Here is a 27,433-nt window from a genome sequence, read left to right as displayed (position 1 = left end):
AAGAGATGGAGTCAGTACAAAGAGGAAAAGGACATAATTTACTATTTGGTGGTATTATTTGGTCTTTTCAACTTTTCAACTCCTACCCGCACTATCTCTTTCACTGTCCTCCCTGTCCGTCTGTCCCCCCCCCCACTACCACACACACTACCCAACACACACACACACACACACACATGCTTAGATGCGCACAAGTTAGCTGATATAGTGTGTCAGGTTGAGGCTCCAGATCAGGAGTAGGCCAGATGACGCGCTCCAAGCCTGAACACGAGCCAAGCAGGCAGGCCCCAGCTTCACACTGCCAGGGAAGAGGGGGATATAGAAAAGAAGTTATAGATAGCTTTTATTATAATGAAAATAGCATGGACATCTTCAAAAGCAAGACAAAAATAATAACCCTTCCAAATTAAATCAGGTGCAGATTTACTCTTTTGATCTCGATACAACTTAAATCTTCGACCATGGCTGTTAATAAAACTTCCTCCTGTCTTTTTTGTCTTTTCAGGCCGGTCCCACCCACTTCCTGCCTGCCACTCCTCACAACACCGTTTGTTGAAATTGGCGTGTGAGGTTTCCAACGGAGACGTGGGGTAGACGCGAGTCGCACATGTCAAGTTGATCGGAGACAGAGCAGAGAAGGGGCCTGTTCCCCTCTCTCTCTCTCTCTCTCTCTCTCTCTCTCTCTCTCTCTCTCTCTCTCTCTCTCTGCGCCTCTCTGTGTCTCCCACTCTTTCCCCTTTGAGTTTATGTCTGCAGGATCCTGTTTCACTGTAGCCCGCATCACAGCCAGACTCTGATGTTGGTGAACCAGATTGATTGTCAACAGAAATGGATGTGAAATCTGGTCTGGCCGAGACGCTCCTTGCATGTGGCTGTGTGTAAGTTTATCTTGTGAGTGTTCTCCGGGCGATGATTGATGAGAACTTTCTTTATGTTTGAGGAGGACCGGGGGGGGGGGGTCTGCTTCAGAGGTTTCATTTGAAACTGAGCGCCCGATGTGGTCCGCGAGCGCACATCGAAACAAATTCAATAAAGAAGCTCTGTGTCTGCTGGAGACGGCAGCTCAGTCTCTGGTGATCCTCCCTGGCTTTCTCTTCAGAAGACCCGACCAAGGTCAGAGTGTATCTGACAACCCCCAAAGTAAGGATTTAGGATAGGAATTGACCCCCGGTGATCCCTCACCCCTGGTTCAGACAGGATGTCCTCTCTGCTGTGTCCAGCATTGAACTTAACCCTCACCCTGCTGTGCCACCCCCCCCGCGCCCCCTCTACCAGCAGTGTGTTTTCGGTCCAACAGGGGTTTCAAGCTACGAGTTAGTGAACAGAGGAGTGCTGTTTGACGGCTGTTGGCTGTGTAATGGGATAGGGCCCTTTAACTACTGCACCACTTGACCCGAAGTTCCCACTGTGAAACATCCAGCTGTGCGTGTGGATCGTTTGTGACAGAAAAGCTGTAAATAGGATGTGGAGAGTGGGATAAAATGATGAAAGAAGAGAGTTGATTCAAAGAATGATAAAGAAATGGGTCAAATCAGCTTTTAACTGCACACCACATCCCACCACAGCGTGTTCCAGGGTTTTATTAGTTGTATTATAATTTAGAAACTGGGACCCTTGTGAACACAGCTGGATTCACGTCGATGGCATGTCTAGTGCCGTCCGTCTTCCTGCTTCAGGAGCAGTGTTTACCAGTTTTTGGGAGGTTGGAGTATCTCACCCTGGCAGTGGGCACATCTGTTTCTGGAGGGGGGGGCTTCAACTTCTGACCTTCTTGCAATCCTCATCCCCCCCCTCGCCTATAGCTTCATCCCAGTAACCCTTAGCATCCCAGACTCTTGAACACTGGCATAGCCTGCCTGCAGAACTTATATGAATATTTGTGTTGCACGGAAGCTTCTCAGGTTTTAAGAGACTGACTGATGTCCTGCACCTGAGGCATCTTCAATGGGCACTATAGACAATGAATATTTATTCTTCACTGCATTTACAAGTCCAGAAAATACACACAGTGACATGCTCATTGCAAATAATATTTTTTTTCCTGGACTTTGTTTATTACAGCTGTTTTGTGTATGTGGTCTGCAACCATCTGTAATAAGATTTGTGGCTGCATGCATTTAGAAATGCCATCGCCATTATTCACGCCATCCATTAAATTTATATAGTTGCATAATTCAGCCTTTACAAGCTCTGCACCACAATCCACCTATTACTGGAATTTGAGAAGCAAACATTCCTCGGCAGTGGGGAAAAATGAAAACACGAGAAGACACAATAAAAGAAGTTATCTCTGACCGCCATCAAACGCCGAGCCAGGAGGAGTTGAGCTGGAGTCGGAGGCAGAGAGAAAAGATGGGAGGTTGATAAACATGGAAAGTCAACCAGAACAGATTAAAAAAAACAATAATCCAGGAGGGCTGAGGATATGATTTGGAGACAAAACAACCAACAATGCAAACAAATAGCAGAGACATGCCCTCATATTGTCTGGTATGTTCACATCAAAGAGGAAATAAAGAACATGCGTCACCAAGTGTGCTGAACAAATGATCTTACTGCTGGTTAATGTTTTTACGAAGATACTGAGCTATTAAATTATACTCTTTCTTATTATTGTAAAACTTTTTTTCCTTTACTGCATACAGGTCCTTCTGTTGAACTCAGTCATGTGTGTTAGCTCTTCCTTATACCTTTAAATCTCCCTTAATTCTACTGAACCTTGTGTATCATCTCATGTTTGAAACAGGTCAAATTAGAGTCATTGATTAACTTATACATGACAATAATCAAACGACTATCCAAACAACAATGAAGTACCTGTGATACTCTATCACCGTATATATAGTCCTCATTAGCAAGTGTATTGTTGTATTACTCTTAAATATCCTACTGCATATAATAAGGTGGTGAAGCAAGTGATTTGATCCTTTACTTACAAGTTGAGTAAAATTATCAAATAAATGTAGAGGAGTAAAAGTACAGAGTAGCAGAATATAGTTGCCTAAAAATAAAAAAACTCAAGTTAAGTAAAAGGACTTAAAATAAGTTCCTCAATAATGTACTTTACAGTTTTACTCAGTAGTGAGTGTTACCTCCTCCTTGTTCCTGTAAATCTAACTCAATTCTACTGAACACTGGTCTATTATCAAAATGCTTGAGGCTGGCCAAATTAAAACAATGAATGATTAACTTGTGGTGTTTGCTCGGGAGGCAGTGCTGTTAACCGTCGTGGTTCTGCAGGTTAGAAGCTGCCAGTGTTGGCGTGAGGGGGAAGATAACTTATTGACAGTTAGGGAGGCTGAGCCGAGAGCCAGAGTCCTTCAGCTATTTTTAGGATGCTGACTGTGTGAAAGTGCACTGAATACAGAATTGATGACACATAGCCAAAATCTGAACCTGTGCCGGATTAGTGGTGTCTGTGTGCACTTGCATGTGGAAATGTGCATGTGCACAAGAAGAGAAAGCACAGTTGTGAACATGCATCCGGTACAAAGAATAAAAAACTGAGTGCTTATATCTTTATGTGCAAAGCAGCGGAGGAGTGACTGTGATTGGTGGTCACTGTGAAGAATGACTGAATGATGGACTTATTAAAAGGTCTTGCAGAATCATTGGGAACTCTCTGCTGTTTGTGGAGGAGTCGAGCCTTGTGTGTCTGTGCACAGGGTTGCTTGTGTTTCCTGTGTTTAGATATCAGCCTTGAGAGCGGCTCTTAGCAGTACAAGCAGTATAATTACTGAATATGGAAAGAGTGCCCACTGCTCTACCTCAGTCTGGGCAGCGGCCCTTCACAGAACAACCGAGTGAACGGCTCCATTGGTCTAATTTGCGAGAGTGCATCTGGGTGTCTTTACAGGGGAAACCATCCTAAAGCAGAACGTCACACTCCTCCTCACTCCGAGCGCCACTGTAAACAGGAACGCTCAAAACAAGAATCAAGAAAACCACAAATCCAGAGACAATGGATGGGAAGCAGATCGGCTGGACAATTACACATCTTGTTTTGAGCTTTTTTACAATTTAATTGTTCTAGTTCATAAATGATCCTGCATTTACCATTATGAGGAAATCAAACATAATATGACTCTGCACATAATGGATGTCTACCAGTCATCGTTAACAGGGTGGATTCCTAGACTGGAGATATTTACTGTACATTTGCAGTGGGACAACAGACAAGGTAACATGCAGCAAAGATTTTGTGCCTACACAGCATTTTTGATGTACTTGTTCATAGCCTTTATGAATTAATGTCCCAATGAATTTTGAATCAAGGTACTGTAAACTTTCCTGAGTAAGGCCTTCTAATGAAATATCACCTTCTCTCAGTCGCCCACACGTCCACACCTTCTGCCTCAGATTTCAAAAGTTATTCTGAGGAAATAAGACAGCAAGAGAGAAATAAGAAATTCTTTGAGATGAATCAGTGATTCGATCTAAGATAACCACATCATGCAGACACATGTGCACTAGATAGTGAAACGTTTTTTTTTACACCACTCTGCACGTGTGATCAACATTGTCTCACAAGAAGCTAGTTTAACTTGGGTGTGTTGAAGAAAATGAACTTCACTATTTATATAAATAAACATGTGTGTGTCGATGCATGTTGTTCTGTCTCGTGTTTCTTTCAGGACTTGATCCAGGCTGGTGGCTGTGACTTCCAGAAGTAACGATCTTGGCCGCGCGGATGAACCCTGCACAGAGGGGCAGGGCTGCATTCTATCTGTGCAACATGGCCTTGCACAAACACACTGTGCCCCACAAATCCTACATATGTTTGGCATGTGGCTGCGCTCGTTCACTAATGATTAATCATCATGAACATATCTACGCTAATGATCCCGCTCTCCTTTATCACCCGAGGAAGCAGAGGAGACTCTGATTTGATCGTTTTATCGTCTTGGTCTAAGTCCACGAAGTATGACATCATTGCGAAATGTTCCCACGCTTCCTGCAATTCTAACTTTTATAATAAATAGGCCTCACTGCCATTAGCCACATGCATTTCTGCCCTCCACATGTCTCAACTCCCACCCCACCTGCAGGCTGTGAGCTGAGTGGAGCTCAGCATTGAGAGGACAAGCCGTTCTGTAGCGCCGCTGCCAAATCTGCTTTACTGGAGCCAGGGAGGGGGAAGCACAGGGTTGGAGCACGTTGAGCTACATGTCTCAGTGTGTATGTGCACAGTGGAGCTGTGGAGAAGGGGTCAGCGGAACTTCTAGGAAACTACTCAGCTCAGATTGGACTATTTCCCAGTGTCCTGAGAGAGAAACCCTCGAACGTGACTTCTGTTTATCCAGCCTGACCACCTCCGTACTTTGTCGTGAATGCTTTTCATCCTCACTCATCATCCACCCGGCAACTGTCATTCGCTACAGTTAGCAGTTTACATCAAACAAAGCCCAAGGCAGAGCAACAAAAGAAAAAAAAGGACAGTGGGCAAACAAACTGGGAGGCAGACTAAATAACTGCGGCTTGTCTGCTGCCTGAGCGAAACACAACCCACTGGTGTGTGTGCGTGTGTGTGTGTGTGTGTGTGTGTGTGTGTGTGTGTGTATCACTGGCTGTGCATCTGCCTATGTGTGAACTTCTCTCTCGCTTCCTCTCTGGGCGTGAATGCAGTGTGTGTTTTGTGTGCGTGTGTGTGTGTTTAGTGTGTGTGTTGGCAGCAAACATTAGAAACAAAAGTCTCTCAGCTCCATGCATCTCCACCGGGCCGCAGCTGTTGTCAGTCTTTAAACTTTATGCAGGTGTCAGTGCCGTTGTCTCTGTGAAGCTCTCGTCGTGCATACATCGCACACTTCTCTGCGAATTAAATCCAACCTTCGAAATATATACGCCAGCGCGTGTGTATTTGTCAACGAGCCTGTATGCGGTTGAAGATGGTTCAGTGAAAGAAAAGTCATGACGTGTACCCAAACATCCCTCGGTTGTTTTAAAAGAGTATGATGAGCGCGGACAGAGAAATTACCTCTGCAGCTGAAATGAAGACATTGAATCGTAGAACATAAACAAAACCTACCCTCATGTCTTTCTACAGTAGACGTAGATGACAGGGTGGATACCACACTCGCGTCTGTACGTTAAATATTGAAAGCCAACCACCAGCAGCCAGTTAGCTAAGCTGAGCACAAAGAATGGGAACAGGCGAAAAAATGTTTGTCCCTCCAAAGTGGCACATTGTCATTGTTATTCTTCAGTTTTTGTTTACATCAAAGACATAAATAAAGATGGAGGACGCTTCTCCACTTCCGCCTAGATCCATGAATGAAGCCAAAATATCCCAATGACGAATGCTGCCAACTTGCGTATGTAGTATCTGGTAGTGAAGTCGCGCTGATTCATGCGCTCGACCAATCGTGAGTCAATCTCAGTTATCAATCACCCATTTTTATAGCATCAAATCACTAATTAAAACCAAACTTATCAGACAAAAATGAACCTTTGAACATACACCAGTGAGATAAGAGCTTCCTAAAACAACAGAAACATCTTTGAGAAAAATCTATTTGGCTCTAACTTTAATTCCGTCCTTTTTGAATCTAAAAACATGGAGGAGGCAGGATTTATGATCTATACTGCAGCCAGCCACCAGGGGGCAATGGAGAAGCTTTGGCTTCACTTTTAGGTATAGCTTTCATGGCATCTTTGGTACAGATTAAAGAAAAATCACAAAATTGAGTTACGTTTGAAGAGAACCACACTAGCTATAGTAGCTATGTCCCCATTTGTGCTAAGCTAAGCTAGCCAGTTGCTGGGTCAGAAACAAGAGGGGTATCGATTTTTCAGATTTCCAGAGCTGCCAACTTTACAAAAAACCTTGGAGTGAGATTTTGTCGGGGGTGACCAAATTTTGCCGTGCACGCAGCCACACACGTTTGTTGCTCAAATATCAGGGAATTGGAATTAATTTGGCGTTGTACCCATGTTTTGCATTCTGGTGGTTTGTGGGGCCCAAAGTCGTGGATAGGGGCAGCCGACTGGAGATGGACAACATTGGTTACATTCTGTGAAGCAAAGACATAGCTGAAGGTCCACCCCCAGGAAATTTTGGTTTAAGTAGATAATGTCATAGAATGCTGAACTATTCCTTCATCCTAAAATACTCATCCAAAGTTGCTATCACTTGATTATCTAAACATTTACTTCACCCCCGATCTGTGTTCTAAACTAAGCTGGTTAGTGAGTCCACTCAGATCTTTGAGTGGTCGAACAGGTTGCAGCAGCTGTCCTGGACACACCGATTGAGCTCACAGCGGGGGGGGGACGCTGCATCCCCCGCTGGGCTTCTTTTCAGCTGGGATTGGCCCTCGCCAGCAGGAGGTAAGGACACCTAGGAGCAAGCTGTTTTAACAGGCCTGTTTACAGCAGCTCACCCCCCCCAGGGACACTGGGTTCCCTTAGGTGACGGCCAATATACACACCTGTCCTTGATTCCGGATAGAACACGATCTTGCTGAATTCTCAACTTTTTCTGATGCACATTTTCAAACCAGCAACCGTCAGCAGAACTAATTTCTGTTTTGTGTTTGTGATATCTGATACACAAAAAGAAGCCGGTGCTCATCACGCCAACCTGAACAATCCATCTTCATGACAGGTTGCACTCACCCATGATGACAGATCAGCAAAACTATCATGTGGAAACATCTGGGCTTGAGTCATGACTTGACCCATGTTTATAGGTAGGCCTGTGTTTGTGTGCCCATGGTTGTGGGTTTTGATGGTGCATGTCTACTTGTGAGAACTGTGTGTGTCTGTGTGTGTGTGTGTGTGTGTGTGTGTGTGTGTTTTCAGGCTTGTACTCTCAGCACATGTCCAATGCAGCATACGGTGGCACCCCTATGGAAAATACACACAGTGCCAATGGGGGCAGACCAAAGTACAATCTGATACAAAAAAAAGATCCCTGTGAGAAAGTAGGCCACCATGAGCCTCCACCTGTTCTTTGTCTGGCACGTGTGTGTGTTTTTTAAGAAATTTGACAGAGACAGGGTGAGAATGACCTTTGCGGCATTCGTCTTTTTGTGTTCAAGTGAGTTGAAAGTGGAACAAAAAAAAAAGGTGTGAAGGGAAATGTATATCTGTGCACACCTTACAGCTTTCTCTGTTTAACTGATGAAGATGATGTGATATATTGACTTTTCTGACTCGATTATTTGCTCATTCATTCATAACAGTATTTCAGGGTTTAATGTATTTTTGGGAGCATGCATTATAAAGTTAAGGTGAGGAATAGATTGTGGGGGCGATGTGCACAACATTCACTCACATCACTCAGGCTGCCATGATGTCTAATGTGATCATATTCAAGTCTGAGCTTCATCTGACATCTAGTGGTCAGTTGCAGTAAGACAACAAGCTTCACCTGCAAATTATATACTTCATATGAAATAATGAAAGAAAACACATTACTTCAATGTGTAAAAAATAACTCTTAACATTAATATTTGATCAAATTTAAATATGATGTTACGACCTAATTATTGCTGAATATTTCAATATATGATCTTACTATTTCCCAAAAAGGTGACATATACTACCACTACTATTAATAATATTATTAAAGGCTGCTTTACAGAATAGAGAAAACAAAGACGTTTTTTTTATTAAAACAGTAGCAATAATAAAAGCAATAGTATTTATTACAAATTATCAAAATAATAGTGACACATAAAACAGTTGTACTCATGACCCAAAGTAATAGTTAAGTAAATTTGGCAGTGTTGTTCCACATTATTTCTTATTTGTGCTTACTTCAAATACATTTTATAAATATTATCTATATATATTTTCATATGCGGTATTAAAATAAATCATATTTTATTGTATTTATTGAAGTGGCATTGTTCCAACCCACTGCCATACAAAAACCAGAGGATTTAAATATTACAATGACATGGTGCCAACAAAACTAAATGTGAGTGAGGTTATTTTAAGCTTGAATCACATTTGCTGGAAATTATGTCCGGGATCGCTCTTGTCCTATTAATCAGTTTATCACTGAGCCTGTGTGTTGTTTTATCCAGATGAGTAGTTTAACCCCCAACTGGATTGTATTAGGTCTCCATGGTTACTATAAGGTCAAATGTAAAAGGTCAGGGACAGGGAGACAGATGGCAATCCAGCCTAATAACAATCCTCACAGTTATAAACAAGGTGCAGATGTGTGGGAGGGAGAGCGTCTGTGTGTTATCGTGTCCCATGAACCATGCACCAAGTACCATGTGCTGTGTAGGTTAGAGCGCTTTCACTCTGACGCTCTCTCAGAGTTTCACAGAGAAACGACATGAAAGCAAAACAAAAATCTCTATTTTCTCTCTCTGATTCATAAAAGAGTGAATGTAAAACTTGATGCTGTGTTGTGGTGAAGCTGTTGAACTTCAAAACTTCAAAAAGTAAAGAGAAACCATTGAAGAAGTGTTAGATAATTATACACCTGTAAAGGCCACTGTGTTTTGTTTAGGCCTCATTCTCGAGTATTGAAGATTAGTGCAAAATATCAATAAGACAATCTCTCAGGAACACAAAACAAGAAATGTATGTTTCTGCTGTGATTTACAGCATCATTATACCTGTACCTATATATATATATATATATAATACATATTTCTGCAGAACAGACCACCTCTGCAGCCCCTTCTCCTCGCAGATTCCATCTCCTATTCCATTGTCTCCTATCTGCAGATATTCAATGAGATTCCAGGAGGAAAACCAGTGGCAGGGAGCTTACAAACGGACAATCTGATTTGATTGAAAACATAGTAAATCCCACACTGGCCTCGGGCATTCAATCTCACATCATCGCTGACACACTGACGTCCCATAAACCCAATTCTTAATCCCAAAGCCTTTTTATTTTGTGGTCAATGTGCCACCCTTTGCCATAAATCCCCCACTGCCTCAGTTTCACCCCGCCTCCATCCCCTGTTTGTGTGTGTGCAGGGATGAGACTGGGTACAGGCACAGCTGGCACCCTCATCCTGTTCTGCTCTGGACGTCATTGTGTGTGCATTGGTTTGAACTGTGTACCTGCACAAGGTCACAGGCTCGGCCAGCTGAGCTGAGCAGTCTGCTGTGACTGCTGTTCTCTGTGGTTCTGCTGCTGATAGAGGATACTAAGGACTCCTGATCTATTTCAGGGGATAAATTCAGATCTCCTGGAGGGAAAGACTTCTCGAGGACCCCCCTCCTAAGCCATGAGAACTGTACCAGAGGAGGATACATAAGAGATGCCAGCGAAGAAGAGGAGAGGAATATCCTGAATATGTTTGTCCACTAACAACCCAGGAAGATTATTGCTGCTGACTTGTTTGGAATCTGCACACCACCTCAAAAGAGTCTTACTTTTCTGGGGGGAAAAACAACCAATCTGCAGCGGATGTGAAAAGTTTTTTTTCTTCCTCCTCTCATCCAGTCTCCTGTGCAACAAAATCCTCCACTCCCACCTGTCCCTGTGTAAGAGCACTCAGCCAGACGTATAGCCTTCTATGCTGGATGAGACCACGCAGGAGCCACAGCGGCGCACGGCACACATGTGAATCCAACTGTTTCGAGAAATACCCAGGCAAGATTTGCGCGTTCTCGGCGCAGCATCAGCACCAGCAGCATCCGATGCGCGTCCCCGCCCCGGTGGAGGCTGCCCGAGATCCCGGGAAGAGGAGTTGGAGCTGCGCGAGTTAAAGTTGGGCCAAGAGGGGGGGTGAGAGGATGCTGCGGAACAACCGACGGCCTCATTAACTGTCGCATATGCGGAGAAACGTGTCTATAAGTCAAGGATGACTTGCAAAATACTGAGCATATGCCTCTTGATTTTGGGTTTTCAACATTGCTCCACACGTAAGTCCCGAGAAACAGTCATTCTTCATGTGTGTTATTCCTATGTTATTTCAACGGTTATATATATACATGCATTCTGGTCAGATTAGTCAGCCTGTGATCGTGTATGGATGAGGAAAAAGTTGCATTCGGTATAATAAGTGGGAAATAACACTGGAGGGTATAGAAATGTATCCTGGGGGGGGGGTGTTGGGATGTTTGAAGGGCAACACGATCAACCCGGGCATGGGTCTCCACGCACAGATCGTTCCAATGGCACTGTTCAGCTTTGGGATGTTCGAATCGCAGAGAAGCGTTTTATCGGAGCGGGATCAGGCGGAAAAAGTGTGGGAGGGAAACCGCGTCGCTCCTGCGGAAAGTGCGCACCGTGCGCCGCGCTGCACTCGCTGCATTGCAGTGCTGCCTGGGAGCCGGCGTGCAAGTTCCTGCACCGCACGCCTTCACACCCCCCCACGGTGTCATCTCTGTAAAATGTGATCATCTCCACGGGTGCAGTGATAGTGTGTGTTACTGTTGTGGGTGATGCCAAAAAAAACCCACACGTTTTCAAAGTGACAATCGGGCGTAAAGGGCTCCGCGTCCTGACCGGGACCAGCCCACTGCAGTACTTTTTTTTGGAAAGGGGGGGGGGGTGGCTGTGTCCGCATCACCTGTCCACGGAGCTCCTGCATCCTGCACACGAAGCGCATGGCAGATCTTGAGGTGGATTTCGAGATGGGAGCTGTGTTTTGGGGTTTGGGGGTGGCAATCTAACCCAAAATGTTCCATGCATACCGATGAGCTCCAGGTGATGGGGGTGTCAGGATGACCCTCAGAAGATCTCCACTGTTAACTATAGCCCCACATTGTGCAGGGCGTGACTCATTAGTTTAGACTTCAGAGGAGGATCAGAGATGAGGGGTGGGGCATCATGTGACTTCTGGATAGTTTGGATTGTCAGATTCTTGATGGAGTGTGAATTGCACACGTCACTTAACCCTGAGGATCGTTAGGCCAGGGGAACCTGACCTGTGTTTTAGTGATGCAAAGGCTGAACAGTTTTGGGCTCTGGCTGTTTATATAAATAGATCCACATTACTATAGGCCAATTCTGCTTTCTGTTTATTTTAAGCTGTTGTCAGGACTGCTTTTTATTTAATATACATAATTACTATTATATACAATACTACAATATATAGTTTCTAATATGACCATTACTTCTGCTGGTTTCTAAAAGCTCTGTTAGAGATTTCTGGGAAGTGATCTGTAGAGGATTGACATGTATATATAACTGCATGCACTCAAGTAGGGGTTTGGATCCTCATTGGATTAAAGCACTAAGTTGTGGCCTGTGGGATTTGCTTTCGAGAGATGCTCGCGGATGCTTATATATATTTATATATATATATACATACACACTGGATGAATGTGCACAAAAGAGCAATGTCAGTTAAAAAGAAGCCTCGAGTCCCAGAGCACTGTGACCCAGCCTGGGGTGGGGCTGAGATCCACTCACAATAAGTTGTGTGTGTGTGCTTGAGCAGGGTGTGTTGCTTATGAATAAATCTCAAGTTTATGCCTTGTTCCTTCTGTCATGGTGAGCAGGCAGCAGGGGACTGACTGGATTGACACCATTAGCATGAGGGGAGTGTTATTCTGTGCAGCGCCATTAGCATGCTGCTGTTTGAGATCCAAATATAAACCTGATTGTGATATGCTGTATAGTTTGGGGTTTTTATCCTGGGCAGTGCACCACCCACTGTGGTGCACTGCCCAGGGTATGAATAATTTAATGAACTCTCCTCAATAGAGCATGCTATATTTCACTTCCCTTATGTTCTGTTGCAGTGTTTTTTTTAAAAAAAACATTATTTTTGGTGCATTCAGCTGAACTGCACACATGCAGGGATGGTGTCAGAATCCTTTGGAGCTACGCGTCACAGGCACGTGACAGCCGGAGAAGGCGCCCCTCTGCATACTGTATGCAACCCGCAGTACTGATGTGTCAGCCCAGACAGAGCAGCCTACACATGCAGCAGACTGATGATTCAGCAGGAGTGATGCAAGTGCCGCGCACAACCACAGCCTCCTTAATGATAAATGGAGAGAGAGGTTTCTCTGTGTGGCGCAGTGAAGGGAGGGGGGTTGGAGGCTGGATCACAAGTAGAGAGGTGAAGAGGACGCTCTGTGCGCACACTTCAGGTAGAATTTGGCGACTGGGACATGACAACGCCCACTTGGGGAGAGAGAGGCACAGAGAGGAAAAGAGAAGAAAGAAGTAAAAAATAGCCCTATGACGGGGAGAGAGAATATGGAGGATGCAGGGAGCTAAAAAAAAAGAAGGGATGGTTTCCGGAGTTTGGATGGAGATAAAAAAGAGAGAGAGGAGCCAGAGTGAGGGGAAAGGAAGCGAGACGATGAATTGGGGGGGGTGCAGAGTGCGTGACAGATTTACCATGAGGAGGAGCTGAGGAGCCGGTTAGCCTGAGGTAACCTGCAGTCTGGGATAAAGCTGCTCCTCACATTGGAAGTCAGATAGCTCCCCTTCTAATCAAAACAATTCATTTGAAGCTATTAGTAGCAAAATATGCTGCCAGATATTGTTTTGTTTGAATGGCCGTTTGAGCAGCGGATCACATGGGGAGGCACCGCAGTGCACTGATGGAATGATGCAGCATGACATCCGGTATTGATCAGCAGCTCTATCCCAGGGATTTGTGTATGAAGAAGACGTTGAGACTGGCACAGAAAGTCAAGGTCAAATTTCACTTGCTCAGCAGCTTTCTTCCATCCGACTGCCCTTGAAAGTGAAAGGTGACAAAAACACGTGCCTACGTTTCTCACTCGCCTTTTTTCCAGATGAAGCAGGAAATGGTGTACCATTGCTGTATAATGGCTCACATACTGTATGTTTCATGAGACATTTAAAGTAGAGCAAGGCAGTGGATGGAAGCTTTCTACTTCCCCATTCATTGTAGGGATCAGCTCTGATCGCCGGGACTCCTTCTCCTCTGCAAAGATACTTAAAATTTAATGCCATGCTGTGCTGTACCTTTTCATTTTGCTCCATGTGGGCGAGTGAAGAAAAAAGGTCATCCACACATGCCTGAGGCGTGACACAGTCATATGTGCTCGAGGAGGCGAGGACGATCATTCTGATTGAACTGACAGTTCTTTTATAAAGGAATGGGAGGAGGCCTCAGAGAGGAAGGCCACCAGGGCACGGGCCAACAAAGCAGGGGCCAGAGGACAGCACAGGCATGGCTATTTCCACTTGAGTTTGGCTGCAGGGGTTTCCAGGTGCTGGCTGTGTGGAATATGCTCACAGCTCTGGGATTAGCTGGAAGGGAGAGGAGGAAGGAGGGGTAATGGATTTGACGAGGCAGGGGAAAGAGCTTCTTGTTAGGAGGAGTTGTGCCAGAAGTCAGGAGAAGATGGGCAGCGAGTTCATCACTGCAGAGTGCCGACACACCACCTGGTTTCAGAGTGGAAACATCCAAGGGATGCTACTTGACGACATTTTCTCAAAGTAAAAGCATTGGACAGTCACTGAGGGTTTCAACATTTCAATATATCTAAAAGCAGTTTGCATCTAACATTTTGTTTTTTAAGCCACCTGTGCTCCATGGACTCTGCTATTTTTGTAACAGGAATTACAGCCTCCCAACATTTGGAGAGGTATATACAGATAATATAAAAGGCTCAGCCTGGAGCTGCTTTCATTTACCTAATTACTATATTTTTGTTGATCCTCAACAAAACCAAATCCATCTAAATTTGAGCCTTTCTATTTTAAATCTCTTGGGGGGGATAAAGAGCAAACTTCAGCATTAAAATGAGTAAACTGTTTCTCTTGCGGCTCGAGGTGAGGCCTTTGTGCGCTTGTCTGCAGGAGAATTAGGGTTTAATTGCTGTGAGTTATCACTTAACGGGTGATGGTCCCATCAGTCTCATGACCAAATACAGAATAACAACTCCCCACTCCCCCCAATTACACAGACATATTTAGACATGCAAGCACCGACAGGTGTATACAAACTGAAAACTACCGAGCAGACTTTCTGAAACTTGCTTGAAAGCTGTGGTATGGGTCAGGGAAGAACCCACAAAAATGTGAATTGGTGATGGCTGCAGGAATTTTTTCCCGAGGTAATAATGGAAAGATCTTGATGAGAATCAGACATATTTAGTGAAAGGATATCTGGTACATGGAATTTGGTGCAGCCTGATTGAATGTACTGACTGTTTGGCCTTGACGGAGGTATGCGCTCTACTGAGTACCATTAGGCTGTTCAGTGTCAATCTTCTACCTCATTGTCTGGGCACTTTAACCAGTAAAAAAGCCTCAAAGTGTTTTTTGCTACGCTTTTAATTACATTGGATTGATCTGGCTAAATTTGAATTTGATGTCTAACAGAACAAGTAACCTCTAATTAAACTCCTAATGGTGTTTTCTTATCAGGCTGTGCAGCAGCACAGTCTTTCTCACTTGGATACTTTCAATATGAAAGCCAGTTGTGAACGCTGCATTATGAGAAGAACCTTTTAATAACTGTTGACCTTCACGTCTTCTTTGATTGTCTCTGCAGGAGAATGTGTCGATCCACTGATCTCCGGGCTCTATGCCTCCTCCTTTCTGGCCTCCTCCAGATATAACTTTCTGTACTCAGCCAATTTTGCCAAACTGTATGGTAAGTCCTCACTTGTAGAGTTCATCCATTCATTTCACGACATTTACCTTGGGCAGTTATTATACCAGGAAAAGGACAAGTGTAGCAATTACATTAATGAACCATTGCAGCATGTAATACCAGGTTCATGGTACTGGAACATTATTTGATTCACTTGTGTTTGAATAATATTAAACTTGCAATTTCTGTACATCACACTTGGTGAGTCATTAATAGGGTTGAGTAATAAAACAATATCAATAATTATCACAATATCATTTTGTTTCAACAGCAATCACAACTGTACAATATATGTTGAAATATTGATCCGTCTAAGATTTGTAAAATGTTTTGTTGTTTATCAAGTGCTCTTAAAGAAGAGTTCAAAATCACAACTTTCCCTTAGAGGGGGAAATGAGTCTTCAAACTTAAAAGAAAAAATAATGTGAAATCAATTGTGATAATTACGGATATCATTTGATTACATTTCTTTGGCCATATTGCCCAGCCCTGGCCCTAATACCTGTTGAGCATCACACAAACACATCAAAGTCTGTCCACAGGTCCTCTGGAGAACTGTTAGTCTGTTAACAAGAGAGACAACAAGTGTGAAAATACAAACAACCTGGAGGCGAGGGAACTCACCAGACCTCTGCAGCATTCTCTCATCTCTGCTTGGGGTTGAGAGTTTGGGTCTAAATTAAGAAAAACATGAACCGTTGGCTGTTAAGCTGCATTGTCTAGTTAATTGTAAGTGCTTGTCCAGTTCCAGTTTTACCTGCTCATTAGCTGAATCCACTCCAAATTAACTCAAGGTCAAAAATGGCTGCCATAAGTTCAGTTAATGTCACATTTGGTTTGCTCAGGATTTCATGGCCATCCAATTGTATCCATCACCCTGGAATCAAGCGCTCCTCTTTCTTCTCCTCCAGGCAGCAGCGGCTGGTCGCCATCCCCCAGGGACCGGCAGCCATGGCTGCAGGTTGACCTGGGCAGGAAGTACCGACTGATGGCCATCGCCACCCAGGGGATCTTCAACTCCTACGACTGGGTCACCAAGTACTCACTGCTGTACGGAGACCGACCGGATGCCTGGACACCGTACATCATGAACGGCGGGAACTCTGTGGGTGTCACTAATCCAGAATGGTTGTGGTGGGGGTGGGATGAGTCCAGGATTAACCAGTCAAAAACATAATCTTTATAGTTGAATCTACATTTACAGTTATTGTCACTGCGTGGCTTAGACACACAGGCAGCACAGTCTATTATCTCCCTCTACACTGACAAAGCTAATCTCATCATCAGTTCATCTCCAGTCCCTTAATAAGATGTGAACACCACTGCAGTGACTCAGTAAATCTCTCTCCTCTTTTTCCCCGTGTCATCTGTTTGCAGACGATGCCTGGAAACTGGAATTATTATCAGGTGAAGAGGAATGTCTTCCATTACGCATTCACCGCTAAACACATCCGTCTGCTGCCTCTGGCGTGGAACACAGAGGACGGAGGGAAGATCGGCGTGAGGCTGGAGCTGTTTGGCTGCCCATATGGTAAATATGACTGACAGTGATATACTGCTGCTGAATTCAGATCTGGGGACATTAGCAATCCCAGTGATTAATCATAGTTGACAATATGCTGCTACACCCACATGTCAAATGAGGCCCAGTAAGTTCCAGGGTAAAAAAATAAACAGAGCCGTGTCACCTGAATCATAATCTAGCTAAATTGTGCAAGATTATTTTAGATAATTGCTAAAATGCGAAATGAGCATACATATAAACTGATAATTCTCATACTTAAAACAATATGAGCAATATTTGACATCTGTGGTTATTCAGGAAATCTTGACTATATCTTTGCAAATGTCCCCCCTTGTTTCAGATTCGTACGTACTACAGTACAATGGGGATGAATCGGTGGTCTACTTGTACCCAGAGAAGAGGTCCCGCACGTTGCACGACCACATCGCCATCAACTTCAAGACGCTGGAGCAGGACGGTCTGCTGCTGCACAGCGAGGGGATTCAGGGAGACCTGTTCACCCTGGAGCTGAAGAGAGGCCGTCTCTACCTGCACATCAGCCTCGGTACGGCACCGCTCGCTTTTTTTGAGCAATTGAGAAATGTTTTCCAGTGTTTTGGGCAGGCTTTGTAGACAGGAAATGAAAGAGAGAGAGAAAAATTCCCAGACCAGACGGATTTGGTCTGCCCCTCTTTTTCTAAGCCACACAGGGGACACCCTTATAGTTAGAATTTATCGAAGGGACTTGCGGATAAAGGAAAGAATGGCCTATATGACAATGGCATCAATCTTGGAAAGACTCAGGCGTCTCTCAATCCAAAAATCTATATTGCTGGCTATGTGGTTGGCTGGAGTCCTGCAGTATTTTCTCTCACTTTTACATTTAGTTACTTGGAGCTGCTCTAAGCATTTGTGTCTCTGCCCTATGTTTTCTAGGAAGCAGTGTTGTGCACAAAGTAAGTGGTCGAACAACACTGACCGCTGGCAGCCTCCTTGATAACCTCCACTGGCACTACGTCACCATCAAGCGCTATGGCAGACAGGTGAACTTCACAGTGGACAGTCAGACAGTTACAGCCATCTGTAATGGAGAGTTCACCCACCTGGATCTTGATACAAAGGTAACTCGGCATCAATTCATTATACTGACAATAATTATGAAATATGGATCTGCGTTAATGAGGGTAACTGACTGTGTTAATACCGCTTAGCTCTATGTAGGCGGCGTAATAGAGCCAAACCTGCCTCACCTCCCCACCACACCAAATTTCCGGGGCTGCCTGGAGAACGTCTTCATTAATAACATCAACATCATTGACAAGGCCAAGAGAGAAGAAGAGGACATCCAAATACCGAGAAAGGTCGATCTTTACAAACCATAACTTGACCTGCTTCATGGTCCCAACAGAATCACGACCAATGGAAATGTTTTCAACAAAATCAATTATTTTTCTTTCTTGCCCTCAGAAAAAGATGCACTTTGCCTGCCGCGACATTCTCCTCAAACCGATGACCTTTGCCGGGCCCAACAACTTCCTGCAGGTGCCGGGCTTCTTCCGGAGGCCTCGCATGTTCGTCAAGTTCAAGTTCCGCTCCTGGGACTACACGGGGCTGCTCATGTTCACGCGCTTCGCTGATGACCTGGGTGCCCTTGAGCTGGGTCTGAGTGAGGGACAGATCAACGTCACCATATTTCAGCCAGGAAAGAAGAAACTCCAGTTTGCTGCAGGTAGAGATTGTGGAGTCGTGTCAGATTTAACAGAAAAGGTTTTGGAAGATTGAAAGTCATAGGCTTTGGGAAACACTATTAGACTTTCCGTTTTCAGAAGGCATGTCAGCAATGAGAAATATTTTTTTCTGAGTCTACGATTTCAGACAGAAGTAGGTACAAATAGCTAGAGAAACTCCAGCTCTGCATCAGCAACATTTAGCATCGCAGAAATTCAAAGCGTGATAGACTGCCATGCCCCGATAAGTTTGATGGGCAATGATTGGACAAACCTGTTTTAGGACAGGGTTTGGTGGACAATCATCGCAAGATGAATGTTGTATATTGTGTATGTCTCTCATAGTAGAACCACTGCATGACAAGCCTTTCCTCCATCTCTAGGATACCGGCTGAATGATGGTTACTGGCATACAGTGGATTTGGCTGCCAGGGACAACTTAATGACCCTCACCATTGATGAGGAGGAGGGCTCTCCACTGAAGATCACCAACCCTTTCACAATTCGGACTGGGGATCGCTACTTTTTTGGAGGTGTGATGTCCACCTGATCATGTGCTGTCACTAATATATCATTCTCCAAATCTGTAGAGTTACATTCCTTTGCTTTCCTGAACTCAGGTTGTCCAAAGACCAATAATACAATAAGGAAGTGTGAGACCAAGCTAAACCGCTTCCATGGCTGCATGCAGCACATCTTCATAGACAACGAACAGCTGGATATTGATATGGTTCTGCAAAGACAGTGGGGGCGCTATGCTGAGCTGCTGTTGGGAACATGTGGCATCACTGACAGGTAGGAAACACTACTTGACTCTGAGTATCTGCCTACAGCGTGGCAAGCATGACTGAAAGTTGCATAAGAAAGAAAATACCGCAGTGCAAGTAGCCAAATACTGTGTTCTTGCAGAAACACATACACTTCTTAGATTTTTCATTATCCTTATATTGTATTTATCGAGTTGTCAAAGTACAAAGGTAAAAAGACATTAATGCTGATAGGATTCATCACGTGACAGTAAGTTTCTTCTCATGAACCCTGTCTTTTAACAAGAAATATAAATGTTTGAAAAAAGAATGTGAACGCAAGCAAGAAATATAATATCTTTTTCGAAATATAAAAAGACTTCTCACTATAAATATCTTCTTCTGTTCACAGATGTACTCCAAATCCATGTGAGCATGAAGGCAGATGCATCCAGTCCTGGGATGATTTCATTTGCCTCTGTGAGAACACAGGCTATAAAGGAGAAGTGTGTCACATGTGTAAGTGCCGGACGCTCCTCGTATCATTGATATATAACTATTTCTTCACAGTTAATTACACCCGATCCGTGAAATGTTTCCCTCCCTAATAATAACAAATTGAAAATCTCTCTCTCCTCAAACAGCTGTTTATAAAGAGTCGTGCGAGGCCTACAGGCTCAGCGGCAAGTATTGGTCTGGAAACTACACCATCGATCCTGATCTCAGTGGACCGCTGAAGCCATTTGAGGTGTACTGCAAAATGAACTGTAAGCAAGATGTGTCACGAGATAAAGTACAGCTTCACAGCAATGTATTCAGTATGAGCCAGAACGTCTGTGGGTTGTAAATTAAAAGTTGGAAAGCAAGACGTCAGGTTATAATGTCGCTGAGATGAGGAATGTGTGCAGGAGTGTCAAGGGAAATTAAAAAACGGGACATCAAAAAAGAAAGGTCCAGTTGTTTCTCTCTGTGTGTGTATGTTAGAATATAAAGAAAAGTCAATCTCTTATACTTTTTCTGAGGTAGTGCCGAAGCTTTTGGACATTCTTTACCAAGATTAAATAGCTTTTCCTCCTTTTAAGTTTTCATTCTTTCCACCTATTCGTATTGTGGACAGCTTATAAATCCTGGACGGTGATCATGCATGACCGAGTGGATGGTACCAAGGTTTCTGGGAGTTCCATAGATCAGCCGTACATAGGAAATGTCAACTACTGGAATGCCTCCTGGGACGACGTGACTGCTCTGGCCAACACCTCCCTGTACTGTGAGCAGTGGATCGACTACTCCTGCTACAAGTCCCGTCTTAACACCCAAAGTAAGTAGGACTAATACCTCCGCCAAAGAGGTTAGGTTCTCACCCCTTGTTGGCTGAACACATTTCCACAAAACTTTGTGGAAGGATGGGACATGGCCCTAGAATGGATAAATAATAAATGTTAGTTTGGTTGATGTTGATTCAGGATTTTTCTTTTAAGTTTCTTTAACAATATGAGATGTTTTTACATTTGCACAGATTTTCCGTGGAACAGTTAATGGGTCTAAATGAAAACAGAATCAGGCGTATTTATGGGACTAATATGTGTGTGAAATTTGGTGATTTGAAGCTGGATTGAATTTAATGGGACTGCTGGGCCTTTGTGGAGGTCTATGCGCTCTACTGAGTGCTGTTCTAGTTGTGTTGGTAGTGAACGACAAGGAAGACACAACACTTGAATGACACACTAACACAATTATCTTTTCAAAATAGGTGGAAGACCTTTTGGATACTGGATTGGTCGCAACAACGTGAGTCACTATTACTGGGGTGGGACGTTCAGAGAGGTCCAAAAGTGTGGATGTTCCATCAATCAAACGTGCATCGACTCCAAGTTCCAATGCAACTGTGATGCTGACTATAGACAATGGTGAGAGACGGACACATTTAGCAGGTTTATTATGTATCTGTGACACTGATGGTTTAACGTCCTCACTGTGGCTTGGCAGGTACTCAGACAAGGGCTACCTGGACTTTAGGGACCATCTGCCTGTGAGGAGAGTGGTGGTCGGGGACACCAACAGGACAGGATCCAAAGCACAGTTCACTGTTGGGCCCCTCCGCTGCCATGGCGACAGTGAGTTTAAAATCAGCGTTTTTGGAGGGCTGGTAGTTGTATTTCTTTATACGGATTTTAATGTCTACCACAGAAAACATCTGGAATACCATCTCCTTCACCAAGCCCACCTACATCACCTTCCCAACGTTCAAACCTGGAACCAGCGCTGACATCTCCTTCCACTTCAAAACCTATCGTGACCACTGTGTCTTCTTGGAGAACTCTGACGAACACCTTCGAAACTTCATACGGATCGAGCTCAACAGTGAGTTGACGCACCTGTTAGCAGGAAACTTGTCTCCTCACACAGCCAAAATCATTCTTTCTTTCTCACTTTAACCACTTTCCTTTTCCAGCAACCCAAAACCTTGCATTCATATTCATGGTTGGCGACGGCATCCTTAACGTGACCCTACACTCCCCGATTGGACTCAATGACAACGAGTGGCACTTTGTTCAGGCTGAGCTCAACGTGAAGCTGGCCAGGATCAAGGTTGATTATCAACCATGGGCTGTGAAACGTTTCCCAGGCCAGACCTTCATCTCCATGAAGTTTACCCATCCTCTCTTAGTAGGTAAGTGAATTTGGCAGCCTTCTGAAGATTTATTTGGTCCTCTAAACTTTGATTTAAGAGGAATAATCACTGATATGAGTATTCTTTGATTAGGTTCAGCCAACCGCACCCAGAGACCGTTCCTGGGCTGTCTTCGAGGGCTACGGATGAACGGCATTCCTCTGGATCTAGAGGGCAAAGTAAACGAAGAACAGGGTATAAGGAGGAACTGTACAGGACAGTGTCTCAATGCCACCATACCATGTCGAAACTGTGGACAGTGTATTGAGGGTTACGCGTCCTACACTTGTGACTGTAACAACACAGCCTTCGATGGTTTCTACTGCCATAGAGGTGAGTTCAGACACCTTCCTCTCATGTGCATCCATGCTTTGAAACAGATGCAGATCTATAACTCTGCAATAACCTCTTTTAAGACATCGGAGCCTACTTTGAACTCGGCTCGTGGTTGAAGTACAACATTCGAAAGAAGCCTATAACAGACGAGGCGGCGTGGGCCAACTGGATCGACCCGCACTACGACAACTTCAGCCTTGGCTACAACGACACAGCGGATGACATCGAGTTCAGCTTCAGCACCGTCCACACTCCAGCGGTCTTGCTCTACATCAGCTCCTTCGTTCAGGACTACATTGCTATCATCCTAAAGACAGACGGTAGGAGAGGCTCAGATAAAACAGAAGTGTATTTCTGATGTAATAAGTAAGAAATTCAGGTGAAGGATGTGTTGTTGATGCATTTTGTTGTGTCTCTCCCCACAGGCAGTGTAGATCTGAGGTATAGGCTGGGGCTCATAACTCACAAGTACCAGCTGACTCACCGAAACCTGGCAGACGGATACCCCCACTACGTGAACCTAACCAGACACAACCGAACCATCAAAACACAGGTCCGTGCTCTCACTGCTGTTACTGTATGAACCTGATCTGCACTTCATGTTGAATCATATTCGATGTCTAGAAAAAGTACACACAGTTGTGCACCTGTCTACCAAATACATATTTTCATTAAATTACAGAAAAACTGTGATGCAAGAATTGAAACAAGAATATAGTTTCACACCTTTAATATTAGTAATTAGAAAATGTGATATGAGAGTTAGAGTTGGATGATAAGATTATTTATCTAGATATCAGCTACTTTATACCCAATATCTAGAATGAAATTCAGACAAATTTCTACAGCTGTGTAATTGCTCACCTCCAAATATACACTTTTGTCAATTGTTTTTTTTTGTATTATGGCCTTCCCTGTAATGATGGAGTATATGAGTTATTGTACTTTGCCCGCAGGTGGATTACATGGAGCCCATAGTTGAAAAGATAACCGTAGTGGAGGACGCCAGGTTTGACTCTCCAAAGTCCATGTTCCTGGGCAGAGTGATGGGTAATGACCCTACTTGACATGTAGTGTATTCATCTTGCATCGTTAAAATAGAAACTCTTATTGAACCCCTTTGTGTCCGCTCCTCCAGAGGTCGGTGACATCGACTATGAGATACAGAGGCATAATGCTCCAGGCTTCATAGGTTGCATCTCCGGGGTGAGGTACAACGTCTACGCCCCTTTAAAGGCCTTCTTCCGCCCCAATGAAACCGACCCTCCAGTGACGACACAAGGATATGTCTCTGAGTCCAACTGTGGCGCCTTCCCTCCTGTCTTTGGTTATGTACCGTGGGAGGCAGACCCCTGGTTTACCAGCATAGGTGAGTTAATATCTATGGAATCATTATTTATAAAACCATGAAGAGAAGAGTATTTTTCTGTATTATCTGCATATATCTCTTTTCTTTCAGAGTATTTTTATATCCACGATGACCTAGGCCTGTTTTGGCTAACAGGTAAGATTCCATTTTACCATGTACTCCTATGATACACTCTCCTTATTCAGACATTATCCAGTCAAATGTTGCATGTCTATCTCGTTTAGTCCAGTAATGTGACATTTAGCAGTTAATCCAGTTTATTTTGGAGCACTGCTCCTCTCCCCTCATTTCAGTTTCACTCACTGTCCCAGATGACACAAATCAGACGTTTGAAATTCCTGTTCCCTCTTTTCCTAAAATCCTCTAATCCTAAATCAGAACTGGGTTGTCGGTTTCCAACGTGGGCTTTTAAGTGTTTATTCAAGCATCTGACAGCAGTCTCAATTTATTACATGTGGCACAAAAAAGCTAAAAAGAAGAAACATTTCTAATGCTAATGTTATCCCACTGAAAATTATAATTGATTCCATTCAGGTGTAGTCAGACTTTTTTTTAATTTAAGTTTAGTTTAATGAGCACAAGAAAATGTACCTATAGACCTTTGATATAAATATGTGAGCTAATAATAGAGATAGTCAAATCAATTATCTTTTGTCATTGTGTTTTTATTGTGGTGATAACGGAAATGAGGCTTAATATGGACATATTGTCACCTACAATGATATGTAGCCTACCATTAACATAGCAAATCAAAATCAGTTTTTTTGTTTTTTACTGCAGGATTCCCAATTATATTTATTTGTCTTTAATCTCTATCTTTTCTTTGTATTTTTCTATTGTATTATTATATTAGAATACAGTATATTATTATGTATATTTTGTATATTTCTTATAATTGTTTACCATACATAATTTACAAGGAGTACATTTGCTATATCAGTACACATTTCTAAAGGTATATTTCAACGAGATTGAAGTAAATCTAATTTGACAGTCTGCAGTGAAAAATTAAAACATGTTTATATGTAAACACATAAATTCAGATTTATATTGCACCAGCATAATCAATGGTACTAACTGTATCATCATAGATGACAATATGTCCATACACTCTGATGCTATGAATCACTTTGATATGACACAGTACCTATAGATTTCTATAAAACTATCTTATTACAAGGGGACATGTAGAGTGCTGAGACCAGATGAACGGGCGGCAGGGCAGTATGAGTTATGAAGGAGAAAATGAGAGCAGGTCCCCCCATGAGCAGGAGACTGGAGTTTCAGGATTAGAGTGCGGCAGACACAGTCCCTGTCTGAGACCTTTACCGGATCAGCTATATTTAGTCTGCATGTGGGCCCAGCTTACTGTTCATGATTGATGCATGCTCCAGCTTAATAGATCATTCGGCTTCAGAGATATTATGCTAATGCAGGACATCAGCGTGTCATTAAAGATTAGAGCGGTGTTCACGCATCATGACAATGGTCCAGTGTTGATAGAGACCTCATGATGAAATGGTTATGACTGAGAAACCGAACCTATTTATAAAACTTTATTTGGCCTTTGACAATATCATATTAAATAACGGTGTAAACACTATAATAGGTTCACATCAGATGTTTTATTTATATATTCTCTACACCCATTTATTGAGGGTATGACCCTGAGGGGTAGAAGCCTTTGACAGCATTGGTAGAAAGGTTACAAAAACACTGGGATATTTTGCAGGTCTATTACACTCTGACTGGTAAACAAGCACACACGCCTTCAGGCAGTTTAATGTCTCCCGTTCACCTGAGTTATGTCTTTGGACTGCAAGAGAAAACAAAAGCAAATGCCAGGGGTGCCGCTGAGAAAGAACGAGGGGCCAAGGGCGGAGTCTTTAGCTGTGGGGCGCTGGCTCGAGCCGCTAAGCAATCATGTTGCATATGTGAGCGCCAGAGCTCAGGTACAGATGTGCTGTGGAAGAAGAGACCACAACACAAATCCAGGACTCATTTTGGACACTGATTTGACCTTTGACCATTCACTTTAGTAGCATCACAAGGGTTTATCATCTATATGTCATGCAATAAGCCCATGTACGCATTTGCCATAAACATGCTGGATTACTGCAATTCCCTCTTGGTGAACCTTCTGGCTAAAAATGTACAACCCAGAACGAAAAAGATCCCTCCAGTTCCCAGAAATCTCCATTTGCAGCCTGCCTCTTACAGACGCTCCTTGGTTTATGAAGGTCTTAATGGGCCGGCTCTGCAGTATATATCAGATAATGCTCTCCATTTAGAAAGGCAGCAGACCTCTTAGATCACAAGGCACCAATATCCTTCATTTCCTGAAAGCCGGCTCTGAACCCCTGTGCACCAACAATATTGAATAGCTGGCCTGCCCATCTTAGATCTGCACCCTGATAGAGTTTGTGTCTTATGATTATGTATTTCTTTTGGTTTTTAAGGATCATTATTTGCCTTCATTTGACAGGCAGTGTAGAGAAAGACAGGACACATGGATAGAGGGAGGGATATGAGACACAACAGATGTCCCTCAGTCAGGAGTCTTAAATCTGATTTGACAATTCTGTGTGCAATGTGGACTCAATTCAGAGAAGTTAATACTTTCTTAGTTCTTGGGTTATTATATCGTCCTTATAGATAATGCAAGACCTAAATTCTCCCCATACAACTTTGGCTGATATAGTAACTACACAGCGGTAGACCTCCAATCAAACAGAGCCCACCCCCCTCATCAGTTTTCAGCTCTCTCCCTCATTGTTTCGCAGATTTACTGTGACTGTGCTATTTTTACCTTTCAGTCATCGTCATCCTGGCGCTGCTGCTGCTCTTCGCTGGCCTGTACAGCATCTACGTGTACACGTATCAGCAGAAGGGCAGCTACCTCACCAACGAACCCAAGAACCTGGAGTCTCCCAGCAGCTCCAGGCCGCTGACCGACACCCTGCGGAGAGAGAAGAAGCACCTGCCGGAAATTGATGAGGATTTCAGGAGTGACTAGCATCACAGGACCTGTGGGGCAGCGGGCGGGGTTTGACTGGGGTTTGGGGGGGTGGGGTGGGGTCGATCAGAGGGAAATAGCACCTACAAGAACCACGGATACCTGTGTTGATTTTTCTAATTTTATTTCCTTTGTTTTTTCTGTGTTCCATTCCCCGGTTGATTGGAATCTGATGCCTGGTGCTCTTTATGTAGTTTTGGTCAGTTCTAGTTTTGCAGGGTTCAAAGTTAAATCAAGCCCCGAAATGAAGTGGCCCATCTGAGCAAGCGTGATCTGAAGTATCCTCAATAACTTTTTCAGATCGGGTTCAGATCAGACACTGTGGGAAAAGGATTTTGAGGGACGTTTATTTACAGTTTCGAACATCAGTTTGAAGTCATTCAGGTTTTTACGGATCGCTTTCTTTTCCGAGCCATTTCTGAGACCGGTCAAAACCACCGATATCTTGCAGCGCACATTTATTGCTATCTATAAAATACCTTTGGATGACAATCTCTCATTGAGCCATTTTTGACACTGTTGCTCATAATCCGGCTGGGGAACGAGCTCCGG

At 43.7% G+C, this 27,433-nt stretch overlaps 1 protein-coding gene across 1 annotated transcript; it reads left to right on the top strand.

Annotated features, from left to right (window-relative positions):
* Positions 1–10,781: 10,781 nt before the first annotated feature.
* Positions 10,782–26,881, top strand: cntnap1 (contactin associated protein 1). The gene is made up of 24 exons (XM_061090426.1): positions 10,782–10,842; positions 15,411–15,512; positions 16,424–16,617; positions 16,890–17,043; positions 17,378–17,581; positions 17,953–18,137; positions 18,228–18,377; positions 18,484–18,745; positions 19,127–19,276; positions 19,364–19,538; positions 19,902–20,008; positions 20,134–20,256; positions 20,607–20,807; positions 21,240–21,396; positions 21,476–21,603; positions 21,677–21,850; positions 21,942–22,160; positions 22,254–22,493; positions 22,577–22,816; positions 22,922–23,049; positions 23,453–23,546; positions 23,635–23,865; positions 23,956–24,000; positions 26,682–26,881. The coding sequence occupies exons 1-24, from the start codon at positions 10,782–10,784 to the stop codon at positions 26,879–26,881; spliced, it is 3,924 nt and encodes a 1,307-aa protein (XP_060946409.1).
* The last annotated feature ends 552 nt before the right edge of the window (positions 26,882–27,433 follow it).

The sequence above is a fragment of the Limanda limanda genome, chromosome 17, assembly GCF_963576545.1.
Source record: "Limanda limanda chromosome 17, fLimLim1.1, whole genome shotgun sequence".
Taxonomy (NCBI): domain Eukaryota; kingdom Metazoa; phylum Chordata; class Actinopteri; order Pleuronectiformes; family Pleuronectidae; genus Limanda; species Limanda limanda.
The sequence above is the reverse complement of the archived record's forward strand: the minus strand, read 5'-3'. Positions and strand labels throughout refer to the sequence as shown.

Coding starts and splice junctions, on each gene's coding strand:
- cntnap1 (XM_061090426.1), top strand. CDS start 10,782: ATGACTTGCAAAATACTGAGCATATGCCTCTTGATTTTGGGTTTTCAA. Junction 21,604..21,676: donor CCTCCGCTGCCATGGCGACA/GTGAGTTTAAAA, acceptor TGTCTACCACAG/AAAACATCTGGAATACCATC. Junction 23,866..23,955: donor CCCCTGGTTTACCAGCATAG/GTGAGTTAATAT, acceptor CTTTTCTTTCAG/AGTATTTTTATATCCACGAT.